This window comes from Nerophis lumbriciformis, linkage group LG13, assembly GCF_033978685.3.
Source record: "Nerophis lumbriciformis linkage group LG13, RoL_Nlum_v2.1, whole genome shotgun sequence".
NCBI lineage: Eukaryota > Metazoa > Chordata > Actinopteri > Syngnathiformes > Syngnathidae > Nerophis > Nerophis lumbriciformis.
The window spans coordinates 27820421-27847594 of record NC_084560.2 but is presented as its reverse complement, the minus strand read 5'-3'; the positions used below and the strand labels follow the sequence as shown (position 1 = coordinate 27847594).

Sequence of the window (27174 nt, the reverse complement as noted above, 5' to 3'; positions counted from 1 at the left end):
ACACCTGTGCTGCTGAAACCCAACACTCATAGAATTATAACATGGTGATGTATTAAAGTTAAAGTTAAAGTACCAATGATTGTCACACACACACTAGGTGTGGCGAAATTATTCTTACATGTGCAATGAAGTCTACATTATTTATAAAATCTGCACGCACTAACGAAACCCTTTTGCATGTTTAAGTGCCTAGATAAAGTGCACGGACGTGCGTATACCGCTGCAAAACTCTTGTGGAATTATAAAGCATTTAATCATGGATATAGCGATATAGTACATCTGTAATTAAGGGTATATTGTGTTTAACATCAGTACACACTACAAGTAGAACGCAATATTTTTTTTTAGTTGCACATTCGCGCTCCGCTTCATCTACAAAAATAGACGCAAGACACGTAAGTTAACTTCATGATTTGTCGTTAAATAAGGACTAAAAACATAAAATAATGTTGCACCTTTCTTATGACACACAGCAAAAAGTGTTGCTTGTCAAAATTGTCCCATCAGGTGGTAGTTCGACAGCGATCATATCCAAAACAGCTGACTGTCATTTGCGCCGGCGGGAGTGTCTCATAGCCCATTTTGATGTGTCTTTTTATTAATGTTGACTGAAAATAGCTGCATGTTTACGTTCAAATATACATTATGTCCTCTTACAGTGTGTTTAAAGGCAGCATGGCAGTGTTGTTGAGTTTGGAAATGACCGTGCACAACCGTGATGTCACCACAAGTCTACGTTTGTGCCGTGTACACGCATACGCTAAGCGGAGAGTTTTGGATCTCTACACTTTGGCCAGCGTTTGCAAAAGTCTGCGTTTTTACAGACAAAAGTATGCGTCTGCGCGTGGACAAGAGGCCTAAACGCAGAGATAAGTATGCGTTTATTAAGTATCTGTGTTCATGTGGACATGGCCTACTAGTGAGCTGGTTTGTCATAGAGAGCTTAAAGTTAAAGTACCAATGATTGTCACACACACACTAGGTGTGGCGAAATTATTCTCTCCATTTGACCCATCACCCTTGATCACCCCCTGGGAGGTGAGGGGAGCAGTTGGCAGCAGCTGTGGCCGCGCCCGGGAATCATTTTTGATGATTTAACCCCCAATTCCATCCCTTGATGCTGAGTGCCAAGCAGGGAGGTAATGGGTCCCATTTTTACAGTCTTTGTTATGACTCGGCCGGGGTTTGAACTCATGACCTCCCAATCTCAGGGCGGACACTCTAACTACTAGGCAACTGAGTAGGTGGCCTAGTAGTTAATGATGGTGAGCATGCGCATCACCGCTAAAGTTTTAAAAATAAATTCAAATCAAAATTAACTACTTTGTATAGAGGGTCTTCGTGTAGGCTTTGTCACACGTAAGTAATTATTTGAAATCATTTCTTTTATTGTGTTTTCTGATCAGTAAACATGTAGACACGTGCAGAATAAGAAAGTTAACATTGTATATTAACGGACAGAAAGCAAAGCATGTAGACAATTACAACGTAAGGGAGTTAATTCTCTCAGATAATGGTAGCCTACATATTCCTTTTCATCACAGTTATTTTAACAGGACCAGCAACTGGTAGCTATTTTTAACAAAGCAGAACAATTTTACAGAACGGTCCCGAATTAGCCGAGTCAAAAAAATCAATGGCACTAACAGTTGTCGCTGTAGGCTGCCCAGTGTTTCCCACAGAAAAATGCTTTATTGTATAATTTGTATAATTAACAATGACCTAAGGGGACTGAGGGTGTGTGTCGTCCCCCCCCAAACCATGTTACTAAACCAAACAGCAACATAGTAAAAATATCATCCATTTATAAAATAATTTAGTTTACGTCAGCGTGATCTGGGAGATTGCCTGTGCTTTTAGTTCAGTAGTAAGCACGCTCGTCTCACACCAGCAGCCTGGGTTTGCACCCTGCTCAAGGCAGTAGGAAAAACCAACGCAGCCAAGCGAGAGAGTATACAGTTGCTACACGAAGCTGAGCTGTCTGTGATTTAAAAGTATGAACACCAATCATTGCATTCCGCTATCAAAATCGGGGGGCCTCCGATTGGGTAGGGACCCCTGGGCAGCTAGTTGGATGCTAAAATACAATCAGCGACCCCATTGACAGGCTAACAAAAATAGCTACACAATCGTTTTAAACTTAAACAAATGTTAAACAAATTAGATTTTAACAGGACACATTTGACATAAAACAGCAAATGCATTTCAATTTACAGGCATGCCAGGGTTTCCCCTAGATTGACAAAATACTTGTGGCATAGTGGCTTGGTCAATATGCCGTAATCACATTATTTTCTAAGATGCATATATTTTCTTTAAAAAGGCATAAATGTGTATACATAAATTTAAAACAAATCTGTTATTAATTATAGTATTAACATGTATTTTTCTTACATATCGTTTTGCTCCATTTTTAATTGTTGCTGCTTATTATACAATGTACTTTGTTGAGATTTTTCCCCCCGAAAGATTTCTCCAATCCTCTTACTCTCTATTTATCAAAAAAGTACTGGCAACAAATCTAGAATTTATTTATTGTGTTATTGTAGAATGTTCATGTGTTTAGAGATTGTTTACTTCTGTCGTTTCAAGTCCGCGACGAAAAGCGACTTGAGGTGCAGCAAGCCCGTTGTCACACTTGCTTCATGCTGCTGGGAGCCTTCCTCCCATGAAAAGCCGTCAATGTCATCTTAAATTTTGAAGATCGCAGATAATTGTATATCGCGGATACATTAAAGCAGTGGTTCTCAACCTTTTTTCAGTGATGTACCCCCTGTGAATTTTTTTAAATTCAGGTACGCCCTAATCAGAGCAAAGCATTTTTGGTTGAAAAAAAGAGATAAAAAAGTAACATACAGCAATATGTCATCAGTTTCTGATTTATTAAATTGTATAACAGTGCAAAATATTGCTCATTTGTAGTGGTTTTTCTTGAACAATTTGGAAAAAAAGATAGGTTTTTATTTATATTTATAAAATATTTTTGAATTGTTGCTATTTTTAGAATATTAAAAAAAAATCTCACGTACCCCTTGGCATACCTTCAAGTACCCCCAGAGGTACGCATACCCCCATTTGAGAACCACTGCATTAAAGTATGTCCACAGTACGGACATGCTGCCTCCGATCCAGACAACCTTGTGCGTATGGCTTACGTCCTCACAACGTTGAGTTTCGGCAGCGCTGTCCTTGTTCCGGGCCAAATTTTCAATGCATCACTAGTCAATAGTGCGCAAATAATAAACTATATCCATTCATACTGTAACTACCTGCTGATGTTAAAGTATCAGCAGAGCGGAAAAACAAGTCTATATTGAAGCTATAATCATATATATTTGATGTATGACACCGAAAGACTTCCAAATGTTGCGAGTACCGTATTTTCCGCACTATAAGGCGCACCTAAAAACCACAAATTTTCTCAAAAGCTGACAGTGCGCCTTATAACCCGGTGCGCTTTATATATGGATAAATATTAAGATTCATTTTCATAAAGTTTAGGTCTCGCAACTACGGTAAACAGCCGCCATCTTTTTTCCCCGTAGAAGAAGCGCGCGGTGCATGCTGGGATATGTGACGTTTCATTTCCATTTGTGTGTTTATGTAAAGACCCCAAAATGGCTCCTATTAAGTGTGTTGTCTGTCTAATTATAAATAATGCAGACGAGGCGTGTTAACTGAGTTCTCAACGTTTACTCACAGCGTGCTCATAACCACATTGCCAGCATACAACGCTTCTCAGGGCTACCGCGCATGCTCGTAACTATCGTTGCATGCTGGGTAGTGTAGTTGTTATATTTGCTAGCTCATAACAGCACATTGAGAGACACGCTTACGCGCTTAATTCAATACTCGCCGTCATTCCGGGTGGATTGACAAAAGACCTCCAGCCGCTAGATATTGGTGTCAACAGGGCATTCGAAGCTAGACTGCTAACTGCGTGGGAACAGTGGATGACGAAGAAGCGCGCGGTGCATGCTGGGATATGTGACGTTTCATTTCCATTTGTGTGTTTATGTAAAGACCCCAAAATGGCTCCTATTAAGTGTGTTGTCTGTCTAATTATAAATAATGCAGACGAGGCGTGTTAACTGAGTTCTCAACGTTTACTCACAGCGTGCTCATAACCACATTGCCAGCATACAACGCTTCTCAGGGCTACCGCGCATGCTCGTAACTATCGTTGCATGCTGGGTAGTGTAGTTGTTATATTTGCTAGCTCATAACAGCACATTGAGAGACACGCTTACGCGCTTAATTCAATACTCGCCGTCATTCCGGGTGGATTGACAAAAGACCTCCAGCCGCTAGATATTGGTGTCAACAGGGCATTCGAAGCTAGACTGCTAACTGCGTGGGAACAATGGATGACAGAAGGCGAACACACCTTCACTAAGACGAGGAGGCAGCGCCAGACGACGCCAACATCTGCCAGTGGATCGTAAATTTGCCCAACTTTTCACTTCGGACACCGAAGACGAAGGATTTACGAATGAAGAATAACTTCAGAAAGTGAGCGCTATGTTTATTTTGTGTGTTGTGACATTAACGTTCGAGCAACATTATGTTGCTATTGCTCTGCACTATTTTGAATTTTACTTTGTTTGTGATTGCACATTTGCGTACATTTTGGGAGTGAACAGAGTTGTTAGAACGCTGGTTTTTAATATATTATTAAAGTTTGACTGACCTATCTGACTGTTTTTTTGACATTCCCTTTAGCGCAGCGTAGGCGCGGCTTATAGTCCGGGGCGGTTTATTGGTGGACAAAGTTATGAAATATGCCATTCATTGAAGGTGCGGCTAATAATCCGGTGCGCCTTATAGTGCGGAAAATACGGTAAATAGATATGATGAAAATGGTATCAATCTCACAGAGATTCCCAAACTATTTTAAGAGATAATTAGCTAGCCAGACACGTCCTCGTGTGACATAGAAGTAGGAATCACAGATCCTTTCATCACCAACAACAATGCAAATCATGCAGACTTTGTGAGAGCCAACAACGATTACTTTGGGAAAACTATGATCCATAAACATGTATTGTTGATCCTGAATAAAAGGAGGATGAGTTTCAAGTTTTAGAAGCTGTGCTAAACAGATCCAGCTTTAGTGAAACACTAAGCATCTTGTAGCAGTTTTGCTAAGTGTTAAACAAAAAATAAAAACTACAAACATAATACAAAGATAGCTTACTGTACAATGTCTGCTCTTGCATTGATAACGACAGATAGGATGTCCATATCTTCTCGTTTATATGAAGAATTAATCATGATGCACACGAATGGTTAACAAAGAAAAGTCTCCCTGTAGACACTGTCTGCGATTGTGTGTGTTTGTCTCCATCTCCGGGTATGAATTGACTGTCACAGATTAACATCTTCTAGATTACGGTAATGGCTAAATATCCAGATGAGGCATGATTTATCATTTAAAATAACTTTGATGAGCAGAGACGCGATGATGCGGGAGCAGCAAGACATTGCGGCCAGTTCACAGTAAAGGAGCAGAGGGCTGCTGAGCTGTGAGTTATCAATCCGCCGTTAGCGCTTATAATAACAACATCTCTAATATTTGGTCAATATTCAGGTCGCGATATGTATATAGAGTATGGTTGGCAGGTTTTGTATGGTTATTTAGAGGGTTTTGTGGGCAGAATAGAGAGTCCTCATTGACAGACTATTTATGCATTTATTTATTTACGACTTAGAATGCATAAAAAAACACGTGTTCATGTTTTATATAAGGATTGTGAATGATAGACAGCACATCGCTCTCTAATTTTTGTGTATTTCCAGTATGACTATTCTGATACAATGAGCAGAGTGCAGAAGTGTTACTCCAGTGACGTCAATCTACGGAAATTACCGAAAACGTTCGCAGCGGAATATTCAAAATGACTGACTTTGTGGCATTTTGCAATGTATAGACGTTATTTTCACATACTTTGCGGATTGTAAATACAAGTGGATATGGTTTAATGGATACAATGAAACGCAATTAAGCATATACAATAAACTTGTTTTTCCACTCCACTGGTACTTTTAATGTGGGCATTGTTAGTGTGTTATGATGATCGTTTTTCCCATGGACACAATGAGAAAGTGTTGTTGCCTGTCTTGGAGTAAAACATGAAGACAGATGTGTGTGCACAGAGGAAATACTTGTTGGGGTTGGACCCGTTGTTAGCATAAAATTGGAAATAAAAGCTAAAAAAGAGCGTCTGGCTTCTTCTGGACGCTAAAATACATTTTATTGCTTTAATTATTTTTATTTTATTTTTTACTTGTGGCGGCCCCTAATTTAAGTTAGATATACGAATGTCTGGGAAACACTGCAACTTCCACAAGATGTCAGTTTAATATCTGCCCTTTTTTCATGATTCATGAGTGGTCAGCATCCAGCAGCTTTAGCTCCCGTTACATGCGTTTTGAAATGTCTGTTGCCATACTCACCTGTTGGTGTTAAACTAATTCACACTATGTTGTTTACAAAACTAATTCACACTATGTTGTTTACAATGAACTCTTCAGCAGTCTTAATTCTGGAAACATTAGTATATGGTATATTGGATTGGTGTTAGCCTTTTCACATACCGTATTTTTCGGAGTACAAGTCGCTCGGAGTATAAGTCGCACCGGCCGAAAATGCACAATAAAGAAGGAAAAAAACATATTTAAGTCGCACTGGAGTATGAGTCGCATTTTTTGGGGGAAATTTATTTGATAAAACCCAACACCAAGAATAGACATTTGAAAGGCAATTTAAAATAAATAAAGAATAGTGAACAACAGGCTGAATAAGTGTATGTTATATGAGGCATAAATAACCAACTGAGAACGTGCCTGGTATGTTAACGTAACATATTATGGTAAGAGTCATTCAAATAACTATAACATATAGAACATGCTATACGTTTACCAAACAATCTGTCACTCCTAATCGCTAAATCCGATGAAATCTTATACGTCGAGTCTCTTACGTGAATGAGCTAAATAATATTATTTGATATAGGATGTGTTAATAATTTCACACATAAGTCGCTCCTGAGTATAAGTCGCACCCCCGGCCAAACTATGAAAAAAACTGCGACTTATAGTCCGAAAAATACGGTAATTATAATTACCCCATTCTTCGATTTTACAGTATGGAGCCCTCGTTGGAAAGATTTGAACACCTCTGTTTTACACCTCTGTTTTAGATGCAATGTGAACATTAAATGGTGTAAAGTGTTTTTGTTTTTTTTCATATGCAGACAGGCCATTCCCCATCCACTACTTCAAGAAGTACTATTAAAGTGGAGACACCAAAAACGAGTGTGTTTGCGCCACTGGTGACCATCCTTTCACCATCAGGTATAGAAAATGTGTTGCTGTCATTTAAATGACTGAAGATAAATCCCTCATTTCTTTCTAGCTTCCAGCCCCTCCTGTAGCAGTGGTTTTCCGATTATTTCACATGTGTGCTCCCTAACGACACCTCCTGCAAGGTAGGATTTTTCTGGTTGTTTTTTTTTCAGTTCAGCTATGGTCACTTTACTTCATGCAGTAAGTTACTGCGATTTGTGTGTGCAATAGGGGAAAAAGAGGGAATGCCGCTGAGCCACAAAGTACGCAGAAAAGACACCGGGTAAACGCTTTGGTAGACGTTGGCCGACTGAGCTCTGCTGCAGTTTCCTCAGATGACAGTAATGACTCTATCAGTATCCTCCAGCCCAATACATTGAGTTTTGAATCAAGTAATACTCATGTCAGCAATAAGTCGTTTGAGCCAAAAGCTGCAGGAATCACTTCCTCCCCTTTACCACCTCTCGGTATGGCGCACACAGTCACCCAGACAGACGCACCGATGACGGTGAAAAAGGAAAAGCGGGAGGAAACGGAAGAAAAGGTCAACGCACGCGGCATACAGCAAAGATCAATTAAGCAAGAAAGTGATCGGCAGACTCCAAGCAGAAATAAATCCCTTAAGACAGAGGAAACAATATACTGTGTCGATAGTGATGACGAAGAAGTGACCCAATTACTTAATCGGCTTTCGGATGCACTTGATCAAGACATAAAGTGCGAGGGACATGATGCGGTCAGTCGGAATTCCCACGGGACAAGCCGGACGGAGTTGCCAAAAGACTACAGAACCTTGTTTAAAAAGGCCAAACAAAACATCAATCAGCTCGTAAGCAGCAGAGCTGCTTTACTGGAAGGTGCCGAGACCAAACCCAGCACTGGCGCAGTCGGGGAGGAGGATGAGGAGGTGGGTGACATCACTCGACAAGTTCACTCTCTTGTCTGGGCACTGGATGAAAGAACTAGGGAGAGGGATCAACTGCGCTCACAGGTCAGTAGTTTTGTCTTTTTTTGTTTGTGTTCGGGATGTGTATAGTGGAACCTCGATTTACAAACCCACTTGGTTTTTAAACTGGGTTTGAAAATACAAAAGTTAGTATATTGAAGCACATTTTCCCCTAAGAATGAATGTAAGCATGTATAATGGGTTCCAGTCTTGACTAAATGTCATGTTTCAGTAAAAGTTTGTGCTCTTTGAGCCTGATCTACTAAAGGTTTGCGTGTGTTAAAACACACGCAAACTTGATGAAATAACTTTTTTTTTTATACATTCTATGTTGTGTACCGTATTTTTCGGAGTATAAGTCGCACCTGAGTATAAGTCGCACCTGCCGAAAATGCATGATAAAGAAGGAAAAAAACATGTATAAGTCGCACTGGATGCCGGCCAAACTATGAAAAAAAACTGCGACTTATAGTCCGAAAAATACGGTAATATGATAAGTATGATGTGGCTTACAATGCAGCTAATGGGAGTACCATAAAACCCTCTATAAAAACATGCACAAACCACCAACAATACTCCATTTACATCTCTTGACCTGAATATTAACCAAGTATTAGCAATACTATTATTATAAGCACTAACGCAGACAAACTATTTTTAGCTGTGCAGTGATCATTAACTAGCTGTACAGCTACAATACGATATTGACATTAAGCTGTTGCATCACTTCTGAGTTGGTGAAAGGTAATTCGAGATTATAAATCATGCCTCTCACTTGGATAGTCGAAGGTTGTAGCCATATACTGAGAAGTTGGTCAACTTTGACATTCAACTGAGACCCAGAGATCACACAAAAACGCTCGTTTGTGGCACTTTTTTTGTCTCACATAAAGATTGTGAATGATGGACAAAATTCACCCCAAATTGCAGTTCCCCTCTATGGGACTGAGTTATATTGATGCGTTTTGGTGTCTGCCGGCGTCCGTAACATTCCAGCAAACGCTTGCTGTTCGCGACTCCCAAGGTGCACCTTCATCGTGCTAAAAAGTGGGTTCCATTGTAAATGCACTGCAGGACTGTCTCTAACACGCTCAAAAAAGTGGTACATGCATCTTTTAGAACATAGCAAAACCCCAAAGGTATGCTAACATGGATGTGCAGTAAATGTCCCAGCTTGCAGGTTCAATGTTCACAATTGAGTAGCTTAGTTGTTCAGACAGCAATGTGTTTATATACGTTTAGATTGGGGTATGTTGTTTCTTAATGGGAAAATATAAATACATTTTAGTATTATAAATTATTCATTTTAGCATTTAAGCTAACGAGCTGGTGCCAATTAGTCCGAGAGTTCTTCAAAGTGCAGCTACCAATCACAGTTTTTTGATCATTTTAATTTAAAACGGTAATTCTGTCAGGAGATTTACGGTGTTTATCGTTATTCTTCTTTATTGTTACATTCCTATGTTAACACGACCAAAACACTGAATCAACAGTGTCTCTGCTTGTTTCAGCCATTTTCACGAATTTTCCTAATAAAAATTCTTAACGAGCAAACACAATCATAAGCGGCGTTATTTGTTGTTGTTGGTCTGTGGTGTCTTACCCCTGCTGTGTGCTGTCCACATCTTCTTGTCTTCAATCAGTTGGCTAGTCTTGAGCGGGAGAGGAAATTCCTGTCATCCCAGCGCACAGACCTGAGGATGAAGCTGCTGCAGCAGCCCAGAGAGCAAACACAGGACTGTACGCAGACAGAGAACAGAGCTTCGAGTCCGGATACATACAAAAGGTTGGAGAAAAAACCCAAAAGTTTTTTGTGTATTTGTATGCAGTCTTGTGTGTTTTTGCAAGACATTTTTTAATTGCTTTTTGTCACTTGCTTCTCTCCCTCTTTTCTCAGTTTGATTGAGCTGCGTCACAACATTGGGCGCCTCCTTGTCAACTTTGTGCCTTTTCTGGACCTGGGCCAAGTCAATTATGAGTGTAATGTCATTGATGAGATCTTGGAGCAGGTAGTCTCTGATGACAAATACTCAAACTGGGGTAAAGCCTCATGCTCAAACTGTACTGGCAGGTAGTACACGTTCATCCGAGTGTGGGGAATTCATCACCGTGTGCTGAATGGGTTATAATGTATTTTATTATGTGTTATCAATTTCACATGGGGACAAACCCTGGACTTTATTCTATGGATGATGAATTGTGGCTAGTTGCATTGAAAAATCCAACTCAGAAAATGGCTGGCTGAACAAATACAGACTCTCTCTACGCGCCTTGATGCAAAAAAAACCCCCAAAACATACCAATGAAATCTCACTTGAAGTTCTAACAATATGCAATCAAAGCTTTTTATGTTGCGTCTAATGTTTTGGGGAAAGATCATGGCAGATGGCCATGCATCTGTAAAGCGTGGTTGTGCAATAAAACCTAGTGATTGCTCCAAACACTGTTAAAACAATTGTCTATTAAAACTTTTTTTTTTTTACAATTATGAATTATCTCATTTTCTGCCATTATTTTGTTATGTATTTTTTGTTTGGATTGTATGTATTACTATTACTCTGGTTAGAGGGAGCTGTGGAGATCAGTATAAATTGACTATCCACTGAAAATGAGTCATCGTGTAAATATCTGACAACACATTATCCTGCACTGACTTAATTCTCTAGGGCAAATTAGACGTTCTAGAGTTTCATTACATTTGCTGGTAGTTCGTCTCCTATTGCACCAAACAACACAAGCCCTTGTTTGCAAGGACAGCCATCTCTTTATAGACCTATTGGGATACTCCTGCTGATGGAAAGTATGCCTAATAATAGAAAACCGTGAAACAGCCGTGAGTACCGGGCCCACTGTGCTATAAATATGGGGCAGCAGTAAGCGTGTTATTTTTGTATAATCTGCAACAGGGCTATTCAACTAGGGGCCCGGCCCAGGAATGGCACCAGACTGGCCTTTAAGTTCAAGGTTAGTGTAAAAAAAACACTCCTGCACTGACATTTGTTATTTGACGGTTCTTCTTCAAAGCCATGTTTGTGCAGGTAAGTCTCTTCATGGGTGATTGTGCAGCTACTTTGTAAATCTGGAGGCCTTTACATTAGCACAGCAGTACATTTTTTAGTCAATAGATGGCACTACAGCGGCAGAGTACATAACCCCCCTGACATTCCTTAGTATTTCTCAGAAGCCATGTGTATTGCTACAGATTAAAGTTAAAATTAAAGTACCAATGATTGTCACACACACACACAAATTAAACTCTGCATTTGACCCATCCCCTTGTTCACCCCCCTGGAAGGTGAGGGGAGCAGTGAGCAGCAGCGGTCCCCGCGCTCCGGAATCATTTTTGGTGATTTAACCCCCAATTCCAACCCTTGATGCTGAGTGCCAAGCAGGGAGTGAATCTTTATTTTTCTATAAGTATATTGATGTCTTCTCGCATGTATATGCCATTGTAGTTTATAGAAGCTCATTTGACATCTGGACAGGCCATCTAATTTTTATTGCCAATACTGTACACACATCCCGCAATTGTAATAATGGATTTGGTCCCCTCAGTCACTCCAGCTGTGACCAATGTGTTTATTACAGTGGCAATGAAACAGTGATCATGTGTGTAGTGAACATTGGAAGACATTACTGGTGTTTTTAATCAGCCAAGTCAAAACCACTGGGAGGTGGTGGGAAGAAAACAATGGTTTTGTTGTTACCCCGGCCAAAGAGGCTTGTTTTTCCCCTCCTTTCCGTCTCACTGTTTCTCTTACCTAAAATGATATTGAACAGGCCTTGGTGAACACATGCGCTTGCACTTTTGTGTCAATACACTTCCGACTTTGCTCCTTCCTAAAAAGATGGCTATTTTATTGGCGTGGATATAACACGTGCTGCAAGTTTAGTGGACATTTTTGTGACCGGTATATGCCAACAAATTGTCTGCCTCGTAAATTTTGCTCACTTGGCGCCAAATATATTGTGCAAAATTAACCGCATTCAGTTGACTGTAAAAACAGTGGAACCGGATCACGTGAGCATGAATAATTTGTTTCATTTCAATGAATGTCTGGTGAATGTAGTACAATACCAACAACCCCACTCCCTGTTAAAATGTCGATGCATCCAGGAAACGAAACTATTAATTTTTGCGGCGATACTTGGCTTTTGTCGTACCGCAATGTATGCACTCGGGCATCTTCTGTTTTCTCACCGGCATCGGGTACGTCGCGCAAGGCTCGCCGGGAAATGTAGTCGTCTATGAAATGGAAATTTCCGACGTATCGCACCAGCGGAGTGAGTGGAAATTTACTCAGCTTCCCTCCCCCTGTAAACGCAGAGCTCTGTCTGCCTTGCAGGATGTTTTGATGAAAGTCAACCGTTTTGTTACCCTTCTTATCTCCTACTGACCGCTCGTCTTTTTTCTTTTTTTTATCATTCAAGAAATATGTGAAGATAGTGGCTGTCTTGTTGCCCCTGAAAAACAACCAATCCGTAATGTCAGTATGTTAACCTCATAAAAGATATTGGAATTTTCCACTGTTTTGAGTATGAATAGCAGAGGTATGTTGCAACCACATACGATGATGACACAATACATTTAGAAAAAGTAAATGTGGGGTCAATATGTCATCCCAGTGCATTAGATATATTGGAATGTTTCCCTAAAGGTTTTGTTGCAAATTAAACGTGCGATTTCAGACAAATCTATATGTGCACGTCACCTTCAAACAATCAGATTAGTTTTCTCTAATCAGTCCATGTAGGGGGAGTGTCTGGTACTTTCCATGACTTGCAGCAGCGCAGACTTTTAAACCTCTACCTGGCCGCTTATGCTGTAGCACTCGTCACTTTGACTGCCTTTTATATGTTGAGAAATGCTTAAATCAATAAAATTCCACGGACATTATTTGATTAATCAGCGACAGTTTTGTAATATTCCTCATCTTCTTTCCTTTTAATTAATTATTTGTTGTATAGACAAAAATCCTCTCTTTCAGTATCCGAAAACAAGGGAGCATCCATAAAAGGTGGGTGTGTCCCCCAGAGAGGAGCGGTTCGATATATATATTTATTTTTTTGTGAACACAAAGAACAAAAAGGTAAGAACATGCCTTAAGTTTATATGCAACTCAAAAGTCTTGTTAAAATGTTATCTTTTTTTATGTGCAGCCAATCGCGTCACGAGTGAGCCACACGTGTGGGGCGTGGCCTAGCCTCGGTCTAGTAAAGTATAAGGAGAAGAGGGGGCTTGGCATCCCCACTAACATCATTCAAATCGCCGTTATAAGACACTGCATTCTTTTTTTTGTGTTTTTAATTTTCTCAAAGAAGGACGTTTCTTTTGTCTTCCTTCCACAGGAGAGGTGCACTGGGTGCTGGAAGGAGCGCTCCTTTCTTCCTCATCATTCTTCCACGGGGGCGTGTTTGCTTGTCTCCTTTAGCATCCCAACAGCTAGCTTAAAAGGTACTAAATGTTTTTATTTCTCGGTTCCAACTGCTGTAGCATTTTATTTCGCTCCAAATTAATGTGTTTGTAATAAAAGTGGTTTTTTTTTAAATAAAAAAAATGGGCAATGTCGTCCAACGTATATAGCGGTCATTTCCTGGTCGAAAGTGACATAGCATGTAATTTTTTTGGTCAGGCTTATTTTTTCGCAAAAAATGTCACAATGCAAAAACACTGCGTATGTACAGTAATAATTGAATTTTTACTAAAATGACTTTATAAGGGTGTAATATTGGGGCACACGTGAGGTGCGCGTGGACGAATGTTGTAGAATGTTCTAGAACATTCTCGGTGTCTTAAATAGGTGAGCTGCTGTGCGCCGACTCTGTGTGATTTAAGTCAGTCAGTCAGTCGGCCAGTCAGTCTTCGTGCAATGCATTAATGCGGCCATTGTTCAACGCGGCAACGGGGTTGCCTTGCAACCTGCAACACACTCTCCATGTCGGCAGCCTCATTATTCCAAGCAACGGGGACAACAAGTGGAGTGTGGAAGGGTTCTCCAAAAGCCCCCTTGAGTGATGTAAACGCAGACTTCTAGAAACAGTGAATATAAAGAGGATCTTTAATTTTATAAACGGCAAAAACGATCCCGTCTAATTGTAATTTATAAATAAATCACCAAAATGATTCCCGAGCGCGGCCACCGCTGCTGCTGCTCACTGCTCCCCTCACCTCCCAGGGGGGTGGAACAAGGGGATGGGTCAAATGCAGAGGGTAATTTCACCACACCGTGTGTGTGTGTGTGAGAGACTATCAGTGGTACTTAAACTTTACTTTATTATAAGGCGCATTAATATTTATTTTTTAAATTTATACAATTGAAATAGACAAACAAACCACCTGACCTTTTTTTTTTTCTTCTTCAAATTGCTGCATAAAATGCATTTCAAGATGGTCAATATTTATTGAAGTACAATTTTTACAAAATGATATTGAGTCCATTTAATTATATTTGTTTACCTATTTAGGATAATTATGTTATTGACCTTCCAATTGCAATGGTTAAAAATACTACAGTCATGAAATATATGTTTATTACGCTTGAAAGGTTGCGTGCATGTATTAGGAATAAATGAGTGCTTAGTTAGGCCACAGTTAATGTAAACATTTCAACTATTCAACATCATTATTGTCAAATGCTTTCAATTTTGTTTATACAGGCAATTGTATGTTTTTGACCAGTCGTAGGGAACCTGTGGCTCTTTTGATGACTGCATCTGGCTCTCAGATTAATCTTACCTGACATTGCTTAACACAATAAGTAATTAATAATTCCGCTGGTAATCACAATAACGTTGAAAATATTAAACATTCTCATGCATTTTAATCCATCCATCAGTTTTCTACTGCACCTGTTCTAGAAGTCGCATTAATTGTAAGAAGTATTTAATTTATTATTGGTTAGCTTCAGAATAACAATGTTATTAAAAATAATAAGAGACTTATTATACTCTAAAAATGTTGGTCTTACTTTAAAATGCACACATTTAGTTGTATTCAGTGTTAAAAAATATTATATGGCTCTTGCGGAAATACATTTTTAAATATTTGGCTTTCATGACTCTCTCAGCCAAAAAGGTTCCCGACCCCTGCTTTCGACTATATATAATAACGATCAGCAGTAGGACATGGGCATTCAAATCATTTTTAAGTTGCATTAATAAGGCATTAAAAAGCATTACATTAGATTTTCTGATACCTGCAGAAACTCTGTTTTTAGAGCAGAGATTCTTAACCTTTTTGATAAAATATTAACACTAAAGTATTCAATAAACAAATCTGACATATTCTCAGTTTAACAGGATAAACCTTGTCAAATGATATGTTAATCACAAAGGTTATTCCCAAGGCTTGGGTCTGGTTGATTACAAAAACAAAATACTAATCAAATGTACTGCAAAATAAAGGACTCATAAAAATGGTTTAAAAGAATTGCATACATTTATGCAGTGCTAATTAAAGTTAAAGTACCAATGATTGTCACACACACACTAGGTGTGGCGAAATTATTCTCTGCATTTGACCCATCACCCTTGATCACCAGTTGAGGGGAGCAGTGGGCAGCAGCGGTGGCCGCACCCGGGAATCATTTTTAGTGATTTAACCCCCAATTCCATCCCTTGATGCTGAGTGCCAAGCAGGGAGGTAATGGGTCCCATTTTTATAGTCTTGGTATGACTGGGCCGGGTTTGAACTCATATACAGTCGTAGTCAAAAGTTTACCGGTACATACACTTGTAAAGAACATAATGTCATGGCTGTCTTGAGTTTCCAATAATTTCTACAACTCTTATTTTTTTGTGATAGAGTGATTGGAGCACATACTTGTTGATCACAAAAAACATTCATGAAGTTTGGTTCTTTTATGAATTTGTTATGGGTCTACTGAAAATGTGACCAAATCTGCTTGGTCAAAAGTATACATACAGCAATGTTAATATTTGGTTACATGTCCCTTGGCAAGTTTCACTGCAATAAGGCGCTTTTGGTAGCCATCCACAAGCTTCTGGTTGAATTTTTGACCACTCCTCTTGATAAAATTGGTGCAGTTCAGCTAAATTTGTTGGTTTTCTGACATGGACTTGTTTCTTCAGCATTGTCCACACGTTTAAGTCAGGACTTTGGGAAGGCCATTCTAAAACCTTAATTCTAACCTGATTTAGCTATTCCTTTACCACTTTTGACGTCTGTTTGGGGCCATTGTCCTGTTGGAACACCCAACTGCGCCCAAGACCCAACCTCAGGGATTTCGATTGATTGATTGAAACTTTTATTAGTAGATTGCACAGTTCAGTACATATTCCATACAATTGACCACTAAATGGTAACACCCGAATACGTTTTTCAACTTAACGGGGTCCACGTAAATCAATTCATGGTAAAAATATATACTATCATCATAATACAGTCATCACATAAGTTAATCATCAGAGTATATACATTGAATTATTTACATTATTTACAATACTGTGGGGGTGGAGGGGGGGGGGGGGGGGGTAAGGAGGGTTTGGTTGATAACAGCACTTCAGTCATCAACAATTGCATCATCAGAGAAATGGACATTGAAACAGTGTAGGTCTGAATTGGTAGGATATGTACAGGGAGCAGAGAACACAGTGAGTTCAGATAGCATAAGAACAAGTATATACATTAGAAATACATTTTATCATTTACATTTGGTTATTTACAATCTGTGGAGGGGGGAGGGTGTTAGTCAAGGGTTGAAGTTGCCTGGAGGTGTTGTTTTAGTGCGGTTTTGAAGGAGGATAGAGGTGCACTTACTTTTACACCTGTTGGTAGTGCATTCCATATTGATGTGGCATAGAAGGAGAATGAGTTAAGACCTTTGTTAGATCGGAATCTGGGTTTAACGTGGTTTGTAGAGCTCCCCCTGGTGTTGTGGTTATGTCGGTCATTTACGTTATGGAAGTAGTTTGACATGTACTTTGGTATCAGGGAGGTATAGCGGATTTTATAGACTAGGCTCAGTGCAAGTTGTTTTACTCTGTCCTCCACCCTGAGCCAGCCCACTTTGGAGAAGTGGGTTGGAGTGAGGTGTGATCTGAGGTGGAGGTCTAAAAGTAACCTGACTAGCTTGTTCTGGGATGTTTGGAGTCTAGATTTTAGGGTTTTGAAGGTGCTAGGGTACCAGGAGGTGCATGGAGGCCGATGATTTTAGGTTGTCCTGAAGAATTTGGAGGTAATTCTCCTTTTTCATTGTCCCATTTACTCTCTGTAAGCACCAGTTCCATTGGCAACAAAACAGGCCCAGAGCATAATACTACCACCACCATGCTTGACGGTAGGAATGGTGTTCCTGGGAATAAAGGCCTCACATTTTCTCCTCTAAACATATTGCTGGGTATTGTGGCCAAACAGCTCAATTTTTGTTTCATCTGACCACAGAACTTTCCTCCAGAAGGTCTTATCTTTGTCCATGTGATGTCAGATGAAACACAAATTGAGCTGTTTGGCCACAATACCCAGCAATATGTTTGGAGGAGAAAAGGTGAGGCCTTTAATCCCAGGAACACCATACCTACCATCAAGCATGGTGGTGGTAGTATTATTCTGTGCCTGTTTTGCTGCCAATAGAACTGGTGCTTTACAGAGAGTAAATGGGACAATGAAAAAGGAGGATTACCTCCAAATTCTTCAGGACAACCTAAAATCATCAGCCCATAGGTTGGGTCTTGGGCGCAGTTGGGTGTTCCAACAGGACAATAACCCCAAACACACTTCAAAAGTGGTAAAGGAACGGCTAAATCAGGCTAGAATTAAGGTTTTAGAATGGCATTCCCAAAGTCCTGACTTAAACCCCATTGAGAACATGTGGACAATGCTGAAGAAACAAGTCCATGTCAGAAAACTGAACTGCACCAATTTTGTCAAGAGGAGTGGTCAAAAATTTAACCAGAAGCTTGTGGATGGCTACCAAAAGCGCCTTATTGCAGTGGAACATGCCAAGGGACATGTAACCAAATATTAACATTGCTGTATGTATACTTTTGACCCAGCAGATTTGGTCACATTTTCAGTAGACCCATAATAAATTTATAAAAGAACCAAACTTCATGAATGTTTTTTGTGACCAACAAGTATGTGCTCCAATCACTCTATCACAAAAAAAAAGAGTTGTAGAAATTATTGGAAACTCAAGACAGCCATGACATTATGTTCTTTATCAATTCTAACTAAATGACTAATAAATTAAGTAATGTGTAAACTGTCAATAAAACGAAAATACAGCTTTATCACTTTAGTCATGATTTTTATGAGTAAGACGCTTCTCTCTGACTCCAGACTTCTTCGGTTTGTTTGACTTTGTCATTACTGCAACACGTGGTGGAAAAGTGTATTACAACTGAGTGCCTCTGCACAGCTGAGAAACCGATATTTTTTGGCGACCCTATGGTTAAAAAGTGTTGTTATAGAGGGCTTTCTTGACTTTGTTAGAGATCCTTATAGACAGAAGAGCACTCCTGTCATATGACTGATTTTAGGCTAGCATTTCCTGCAAAAGGTTTAAATAAAAAAGCAGAATATTCCTGTCATGTAAAGCAGCTGTCTAAAATGGGGCTTGTTTTTTAGTGGCCAGCAGTACATGGCAGAAATACAATTAGTCCCTGTGAAAAATTTGAAAAATTGCACAATATAAAGAGAATAATAATATAGATTCTAATGACTAATAATTTAAAAATACTGTTTTTTGTTTTTTTTTCTCCACCTTTTTACTACAATTTGAAAATAAATAAACATAATACAAAGTGGTCCACTGCATTCAGTATGAGACCCTCGGTGGAAAAAGTATGCCGATTTAGCATCTTTAGAAAAACAGCAGAACACTCCTGTTATATAGATCTCTGACTGGAGTTTTTGAAGTAGGTCCTTAAAAACAGAAGAACGTACGTCATGTAGTGTATCTTTGACTAGCGTTTTTGCAGTAGGTGCTGTCATGTGAAGGATCTTTGACAAGCATAACCATTTTAATTCTGTTTTAATTCATGACTATGATTTTATTTGAATACTGCATTAGCCATTTGGTGAGGTAAACATTTTAAGGTATAGCTGTGCATTGAGCATGTGTGTTGTGTTATTGTACCAGGATGTCCTTATCCTCAGGAACTTGGTTCATAAACTTACGTGAGCTCACTGGTTTTGGTTTCTTTTCGCAGAAGCAGAACAATAAATAATACCTGGCCCAGGTTCAGTTTCTCTCGGAAACACCTTACTCTGTGCATCCTGTCGCTCGCAAGATAGGACTAATACTAATTGATTAGTCCACTTAACTCAAGTCAATGTTTTTCTAGTGGGCTGGTGTCAGTAGCTTCCTCTCAAGGTGATTTAGTAAAAACAGTACAATACAGGTACATTTTCCTTGGTAATTTTTCAACAGTCGCAAATTGTGTTTCAGTAAAAAAAATACGAAAATATTCAACTCTAGCCAGAAAATGTTAACATATATTTGTAAGTTAGTGGTGGATAAAAACATACCTGGAAAATGGTGTTGTTTTCTACTAATTCAGGTGTCTATGTATTTTGCAAAACATTTGACAAAGTTTCAAAGAGGAAGTATGGTTATTAAATAACAAGAAATTGCTTTTTCCCCCATTTATAGTAGTGCATGATTTTTTTTGTTCACAATCCTCTACTAAATTTCAGCGGACCAAGGCACCTTTATTATTTTGGTGTTGACACAAATTTTGAAATTGTACCAAAAAAGTTTCCCAGTAATTCAAGTGCATGCTTTTTTTTTGTTCAAAATCCTAATTTCCAAATAAATTGGTTATTTAATTTTTAACGATTGTATTTCCTTTGTTATAAGTTCTACCAATTTTAAGAGAAAACCGTAATTAATACCAAATACATGGCTTATTTGAGGTAGCCTGTTTTTGGGGTGGGCAAGTTTTTCAAAAAAGCCAACATTTCTTAACTAATTAAATACGTGTGATTTTTCATACAAAATCTGACTAAATACCGGAAACAAATTTACTGTGTTAAGGCTTCTGTTATGTTCTGGTTTATCGTGTTTGTCAGGACATTGGTTCAGAAGCTAGCAGGCAGGATGCACTTGTGGAGCATAGCCTTTGATGAGGAGTCACTAAAATGACAACAACGGCTTCTTTTATGGAGACTGACACAAAGCAGAGGTACTACTATAAGGGAGTGTATGAATTTTGGCTGTAAAGCATGTGTATTATGTTCAATTGGTGTAACCATGCTGTTTTTTTTTTTTAAAGAGACACATGGAACAAAAACATACCTTAAGTTTAGACTACATTCGACGTATGTGTGTTGTCATTTGGGGAAAACTCAATGTCACAGAATTTCCAGTTGATTTCATAATTCATAACCTTTTGAATATTTATTTTGAGATTTCATCCCATTTTACCATTTCAAAAAGTTTTCTTGAAAGAACTTTCTTGCAGACTTTATCGAGGAATTGAAGTTGGACAGCAAAGTTTAAAGTCACACCATGTCATTTCGGACTGCAGAGTCTTCTTCAGCTGCATTATTTGCGATTCTATTTCGACTCCTTGATTTCTTATGTAATGTTATTAAGCTTCTTTAAAAGTTTAGAGCGGTTGTGCTTAGTCTGTATTTTTTTTTGCCTATAAGATTTATCTGGAAGGTCATGGGCTAAACCAATTTAAAACCTAACCCCATGATTAGCTCACATCTGAACAATTCTGTCGTATTGCTAATGCTAAACTTCATTGTATGTATTTTTCATTTTTAGACTTGATGTCCATCCATTTTTGTATTCAATTACAATGCATTTGCAAAGTATTCACAGTGCAACACCTTTTCCACATGTTATGTTACAGACTTATTCCAAAATGGAATACATTCATTTTGGTCCTCAAAATTCCACAGATTCCCTATAATGACAACGTGAAGAAAGATTTTAATTTTTTTTGCAAATGAATTCAAAAAAAGTATAGCCGGGTGGAAGTGGGTCAATCGCAAAAGCAACACCAGTGCTAACATTTAAAGTTTAAGGCCATTTCCTCACGTTCTTGTTAAAAACATGAATACCTTGCTCATTTTGCATTTTTACGGCAGTACATCTGTGATACACAAGCATTTAAAGCGGAGGCATGATGCGGTCTCAATCTCGGTAAGAGTGTTAGCTTCTACCTTGCTAGCTAGCTAACAAGAGTGAGACATCTATAATTTTAGCCAAAGTCAGCCATCTAAACTTTGTCCACACTAAGTCAAGTACTTTTTAAAGTAGCGTCAATTTGCAATGGCGGGAAAAAAAGTAGTTTAACAAACGCAATATGCGCGCGCGCACAAACCCACAGAGAAAGACATGCACCAATGCGGAGGTATCATAAGATTAAACACATTCTATTAAATAACCAACATTTTTTAAAGAATTAATCAAAGATAGAAATCTACACATTGGGTCTATTAAAGTGCTAAATCTGCCAAGAGTTATTCAATAGTCAATATACCAGTGTGCGTTTTTTTAACATCACAAAATGCTTTTCTTTTTGAGAAAGTTAGATTTTGTGTTTTGTTGTTTTTCATTGCTGCTATTTAAACTTTTTTTAAAAAAATACCTAAACAAGGTTAATTGTTGTTGTTTTTTAGCACTTTGCCTTTCCTTTCTTTTAAATGGACAACAATTTAATAGTCAATTTATTTTTAACAGCTGAATGAGCAGCACAGTTACAGTATAAATCAATATTTATGAATTAATTAGTCATCTTTGTTGCTTGTAAACCTCTTTGAAATAACTTTAGCTGCATTTAGAAGTCGATAGAAATATTAGGGCCATTTAATATGTGTACACTTTATTATCTGATTAGTCGACTTGTCGTTAAGATAATCGTTGGTTGCAGCTCTAAACCTGAGGGAGCTTGAGAGGTGCTGCAAAGAGTTATGGGCAAAACTGCCCAAAGATAGGTGTGCCAAGTTTGTGGCATCGTATGAAAAAATACTTGAGGCTGTAATTGCTGGCAAATGTGCATACATAAAGTATTGACCAAAGGCTGTGAATACGTATGTACAAATGATTAGTTTAAAAACATTTTTTTTTGTAAAATTACAAAAACTTTTTACATTATAGTTTTGACATATTGTCTGTAGAATTTGAGGACAAAAAAATATTTATTCAATTTTGGAATAAGGCTGTAACATAACAAAATGTGGAAAAAGTGAAGCGCTGTGAATACTTTCCGGATGCACTGTAGGAGGATTAAATAAGATCTGTGTCTTCCTAATCCTTTCAGACATGTTGAATTGTGTACGTTTAAACGTGATGTTCCCCAATGTAACTTATTAAGCATGTTCAAAACAAAAACATTACTATTACCCTTTTTTCAATTAAACAAAATATCTAATGAGGTGTTTTTCTTTGCCTTTGCTGTCTTACAGGAACAAAAACTCTAGACTTTTCTAGACCAGAAGCCCACAACATCCTATAAAAGTAGAACACCGTGAGTGCCAGTGGATAAGCCCATCTGACGCACTGCTAGTGAATTAGACCTGGCGGTGGATACCACAGCTTCCATCCAGACAGCAAACCAAAGCAGAGCATTTCTAGTTTTTTTGTTTTGTTTCATAAGATTACTGAATTTTCACTGATTACTCTAAGAAGTCCCTTTTTTACTTTTGAAAATGAGTCGAATGGAGACGGCCGATATTGCTGTCGTAGTGCTGTACTTTGTCCTGGTGTTCGTCATCGGCTTCTTCGCCATGTGGAAAGCCAACCGTAGCACCGTCACCGGCTACTTCCTGGCCGGACGCTCAATGTCATGGATAGTGATTGGTGCGTCGCTCTTTGTGAGTAATATCGGCAGCGAACACTTCATCGGGCTGGCTGGATCAGGAGCAGCAAGTGGATTTGCAGTGGGAGCGTGGGAGTTTAATGCCCTCCTGCTTCTTCAGCTGCTCGGCTGGGTCTTCGTCCCCGTGTACATCCATTCGGGAGTCTTCACTATGCCCGAGTACCTGTCCAAGCGCTATGGCGGAAACCGACTCAAAGTCTATTATGCTTTCTTGTCCTTGCTCCTCTACATTTTCACCAAGCTGTCTGTGGACTTGTATGCCGGCGCACTCTTCATCCAGGAGTCCCTTGGGTGGAACCTTTACGTGGCCATTGTCCTGCTAATTAGTATGACCGCCCTGCTCACTGTCACTGGTGGACTGGTGGCTGTTTTGTACACAGATGCCCTCCAGGCAGTTTTGATGATCGGTGGAGCCTTAACATTAACTATCATCAGCCTTGTTAAAGTGGGCGGGCTAGAAGGTGTCAAAACTAAGTACATGGAGGCCATCCCCAATGTTACTGCCATCATGGCCGCAGGGAACTACACCTATTCTCCCTCCTGTCACATTCATCCCAAACCAGACTCCCTTCGCCTTCTTCGCGGCCCTTTAGATGAAGACAACCCCTGGCCAGGCTTCATCTTAGGCCAAACCCCTGCCTCCATTTGGTACTGGTGTGCTGACCAGGTCATTGTTCAGAGAGTGCTCGCAGCAAAGAACATTGTCCATGCAAAGTGCTCGACACTCATGGCAGGGCTCCTCAAGATCCTTCCCATGTTTGTTATTGTCATCCCGGGCATGATATCTCGCATCTTGTTTGCAGATGAGCTAGCTTGCATCGGGCCAGAGCACTGCATGGCTGTATGCGGCTCTCAGGCAGGCTGCTCCAACATTGCGTATCCTCGTCTGGTCATGGCCGTGATGCCCGTTGGACTCAGGGGTCTGATGATGGCAGTCATGATTGCTGCCCTGATGAGTGATTTGGACTCCATCTTCAACAGTGCAAGCACCATCTTCACTCTGGACATTTACCAGACGGTCCGGAAGAAGGCGTCCCAACGCGAGCTGCTCCTTGTGGGCCGCGTGTTTGTGGTGGGCATGGTGGTCATCAGCATCGCTTGGGTTCCTGTCGTCATTGACATGCAAGGTGGTCAGACATATCTCTACATCCAGGAGGTTGCTGGCTACCTCACGCCACCAATCGCTGCCCTGTTCCTGCTTGGTATTTTCTGGAAGCGCTGTAACGAGAAAGGTGCTTTCTGTGGAGGCATGATCGGGTTCACTCTAGGTACCATACGACTCATCTTGGCTTTTATATACCGGCAGCCTCCCTGCGACCAGCCAGATACCAGACCTTCATTCATCATTAACGTCCACTACATGTATGTTGCGGCCGGTCTCTTCTGGATCTCAGGACTGGTGGCTGTGGTGGTCAGCCTTCTCACGTCTCCGCTGGATGAAGAGCAGGTCCACACCACAACAGTGTGGGGGCTGCGCCACATAAAAAAAGTGCCCTGTAAGGATAAAGAGCAAATGTACAGGCTTACAGAGAAGAGCCATTGCAATGGCGACGGAAGCCTACACAAAGAATTACCCCCAGACGTTAAAAAGGAGCGATGTCTGGACGGAGCCGATATCAAACTCCTGGTCCCGTCTACGGACCACGATCCTGCAACCCCAAGCAACAGTGCGTCCCCTGCCACCACCCCGGCGGACAGATTCGGCAACAGGCAGCTAGAGATGCCCCGAGATGAAGAACAACATGGCGACGGCAGCAGCGAGACCAGCCGGTGCATTCGTGCACTGGACTGGTTTTGCGGCTACAAGGCACCATCGCAGAACGCTCAGCACAAAATGTCCCAGGAGGACGTTGTGGTCGTTGCAGAGATTCTGTACGAGTCCCCGCGAGTCAAAGTCCTCCTCAACTTGGGCCTATTGTTTGTCTGCTCTGTGGGTATCTTCATGTTTGTCTTTTTCTCGCTTTAGTTTACACTTTGAATCAAATAACTGGTGGGGAGGGGGCTTTTAAAGAAGGAAGGTGGACATGGAGCGAGGGGGGTTATGCTGTTACAAACAGATACGTTTATATAGCTTTGAGAAGCTCTGTCTGTAATATTTACAGTTGTCTTATTTAGCTCTTTAACAGAGATCTAAGCTTATTCTAGTCATTTTTTCTGGAATGATGAAAGCTTCCCCACCAACAAAAATGTACTCCTTTTGAAGACTTTACCTAGCGCTTGCCTGTACGTTTTGTACAGCGCTTGTTGTTAATCCTGCGCTCTGAATATCTACTGGGATTTCTAGAAGTGAATTTTAATATTTGCCTTACTTGACATATGCACCTGTGTTTTTATTCATTGTTGTATTGTGTGAAAAATGTCCTGTGATTTATTTGTTCTTTCTCGGTTGACCGTGATTGCAAGCTTCGTTGCTGCTGTATCATTCATGTGTTTGTAGTAAGAGTATTGTCGGGGTGTCACGGTACATGAATTTGTAATCAAATTTTCCAATATGGTACAGAGGTTTACCCAGAACACAGACAATTTTCAGTAGGGGTAGAATTAAATCAGCTTTGCTTCTTCCCCCTTGTCATACATGTTGAATTGTGCAATTAATTAAACGTGCTGTACTTGAGTTTGTCTAGCATTTGCTTAATAAATGAAACCATTCCCTTTAAAGTTGTCTCGACAACAACTAAGCAGTTATGTTATTTTCTTAACTCTACCAAAAATGATCCAAACCGATTTATGTACCGAACTGTGACAGCGTCCCGTTACACCCATTAAAGCTATTTACACACAAACGAAGCAGTTATTCAATTTTCGTAACCGTACCGAAAACGATCCAAACCAATTTATGTACCGAACTGTGACAGCGTCCTGTTACACTCTGAATTGTTAATCCATCAAAGTTCTCAAGCTTGTGCTGCTGAGCTCTTATATTAGTAGAAGTGCGTCCTTTGGTGTTATTTCACTAACAAATCCAGACCAAACCTCTTCTGTTTGGGAGACCATTATGTTTTTAGTCATTACGTAGTGTGATCCCTTTACCCTTTTCATGTCATTTTTTTTGGACATTTTTCCCTTTTTAAAAATGGAAAGAAGCACAAAACTAGAATTTGATGAATTAAGCTTATATCACATGGTACTTTAACCATTTTACTGTTTGTGTTTAAGGTTGTATTATTTTTTATTGCCTTTGTGTTACATTTGAAAACCAACAAAAAGCTTTTTTTATGCACTACTATAGCATCTTACATCAACAAATTTATCAATACTCATGATTTTGTATCCATCTATAATTTAGAAATATATTATGAATTTGTTGCGGTTGGGATTTTTATTTATGATTGCTACTTAATTCCTGGCTCCTATCATAGCAAGTGTATCTATTGTGTCCACATGTACTTTGAACACACTGCGGCGCTCCAGTATCATTCAAAGTACATCTTTTATACCACCTTTCACCAAATGTGTCTTAGTGTGGCTTGCTAGACTAAAAAAAATCTATGTATGTTACACTCAAGACTTGTGCTGTGACATTTCATTGAAAGCCATTCGATTAAATTCAGCTTTTTCAGGTTATGGATTTTAATTTCCTTGCCTATTATTGATCATGAACGCACTAACAATCTGTATCGGACCAGGTTCAGATCATTGTTTCCACACGCTAACAAAAAACTAAAGTAAAGACTCATGTCATTTTATAACAGTGTTAAACTATTTTTTCCCATCAGTTAATGTGTGTGTGTGTGTGTGTGTGTGTGTTTATGACGGGAGGATTGATTTTTAAGGGCGATTGATATTTTCTTTGGGAAAGAGCTTTAAAACTTGTCAATATTTTTTGAGAGAGAATACATTGTTATTTTTATGGATTTTATTTGATGACATTTTTAAATAAAGAATCGTGGAAACAAAAGACGTGTGTTGATGTTGTCTGGCTATAATAACAATTGTAGGTCCCATATTATATAAGTATATTATAAATATTTTTTTATTTTGCCTATCATATAAGACAAGAACTGGTAATACGTCTTAATTTTTTTATGCATTCAAATGTGTAAGTACCATAATGCGAATACTATATTGCGCCCATAAAGCTCTCT

The 27174-nt window shown here is 39.5% G+C and overlaps 2 protein-coding genes across 2 annotated transcripts in view; both read left to right on the top strand.

The window, feature by feature from the left end:
- Positions 1-10772, top strand: part of morc3a (MORC family CW-type zinc finger 3a) — a 50687-nt gene extending 39915 nt beyond the window's left edge. Inside the window, exons 14-18 of the mRNA XM_061971180.1 lie at positions 7257-7356; positions 7418-7490; positions 7579-8338; positions 9937-10079; positions 10191-10772. Coding sequence (XP_061827164.1) covers positions 7257-7356; positions 7418-7490; positions 7579-8338; positions 9937-10079; positions 10191-10368 — 1254 coding nt within the window. The 3' untranslated portion in view covers positions 10369-10772. The remainder of the gene's footprint in view (positions 1-7256; positions 7357-7417; positions 7491-7578; positions 8339-9936; positions 10080-10190) is intronic.
- A 145-nt stretch (positions 10773-10917) lies between these two features.
- slc5a3b (solute carrier family 5 member 3b) lies at positions 10918-26987 on the top strand. The gene is made up of 3 exons (XM_061971183.2): positions 10918-13383; positions 13454-13748; positions 22677-26987. Exon 3 carries the CDS (start codon positions 22920-22922, stop codon positions 25053-25055), a length of 2136 nt encoding a protein of 711 aa, XP_061827167.1. The 5' UTR covers positions 10918-13383; positions 13454-13748; positions 22677-22919; the 3' UTR covers positions 25056-26987.
- The last annotated feature ends 187 nt before the right edge of the window (positions 26988-27174 follow it).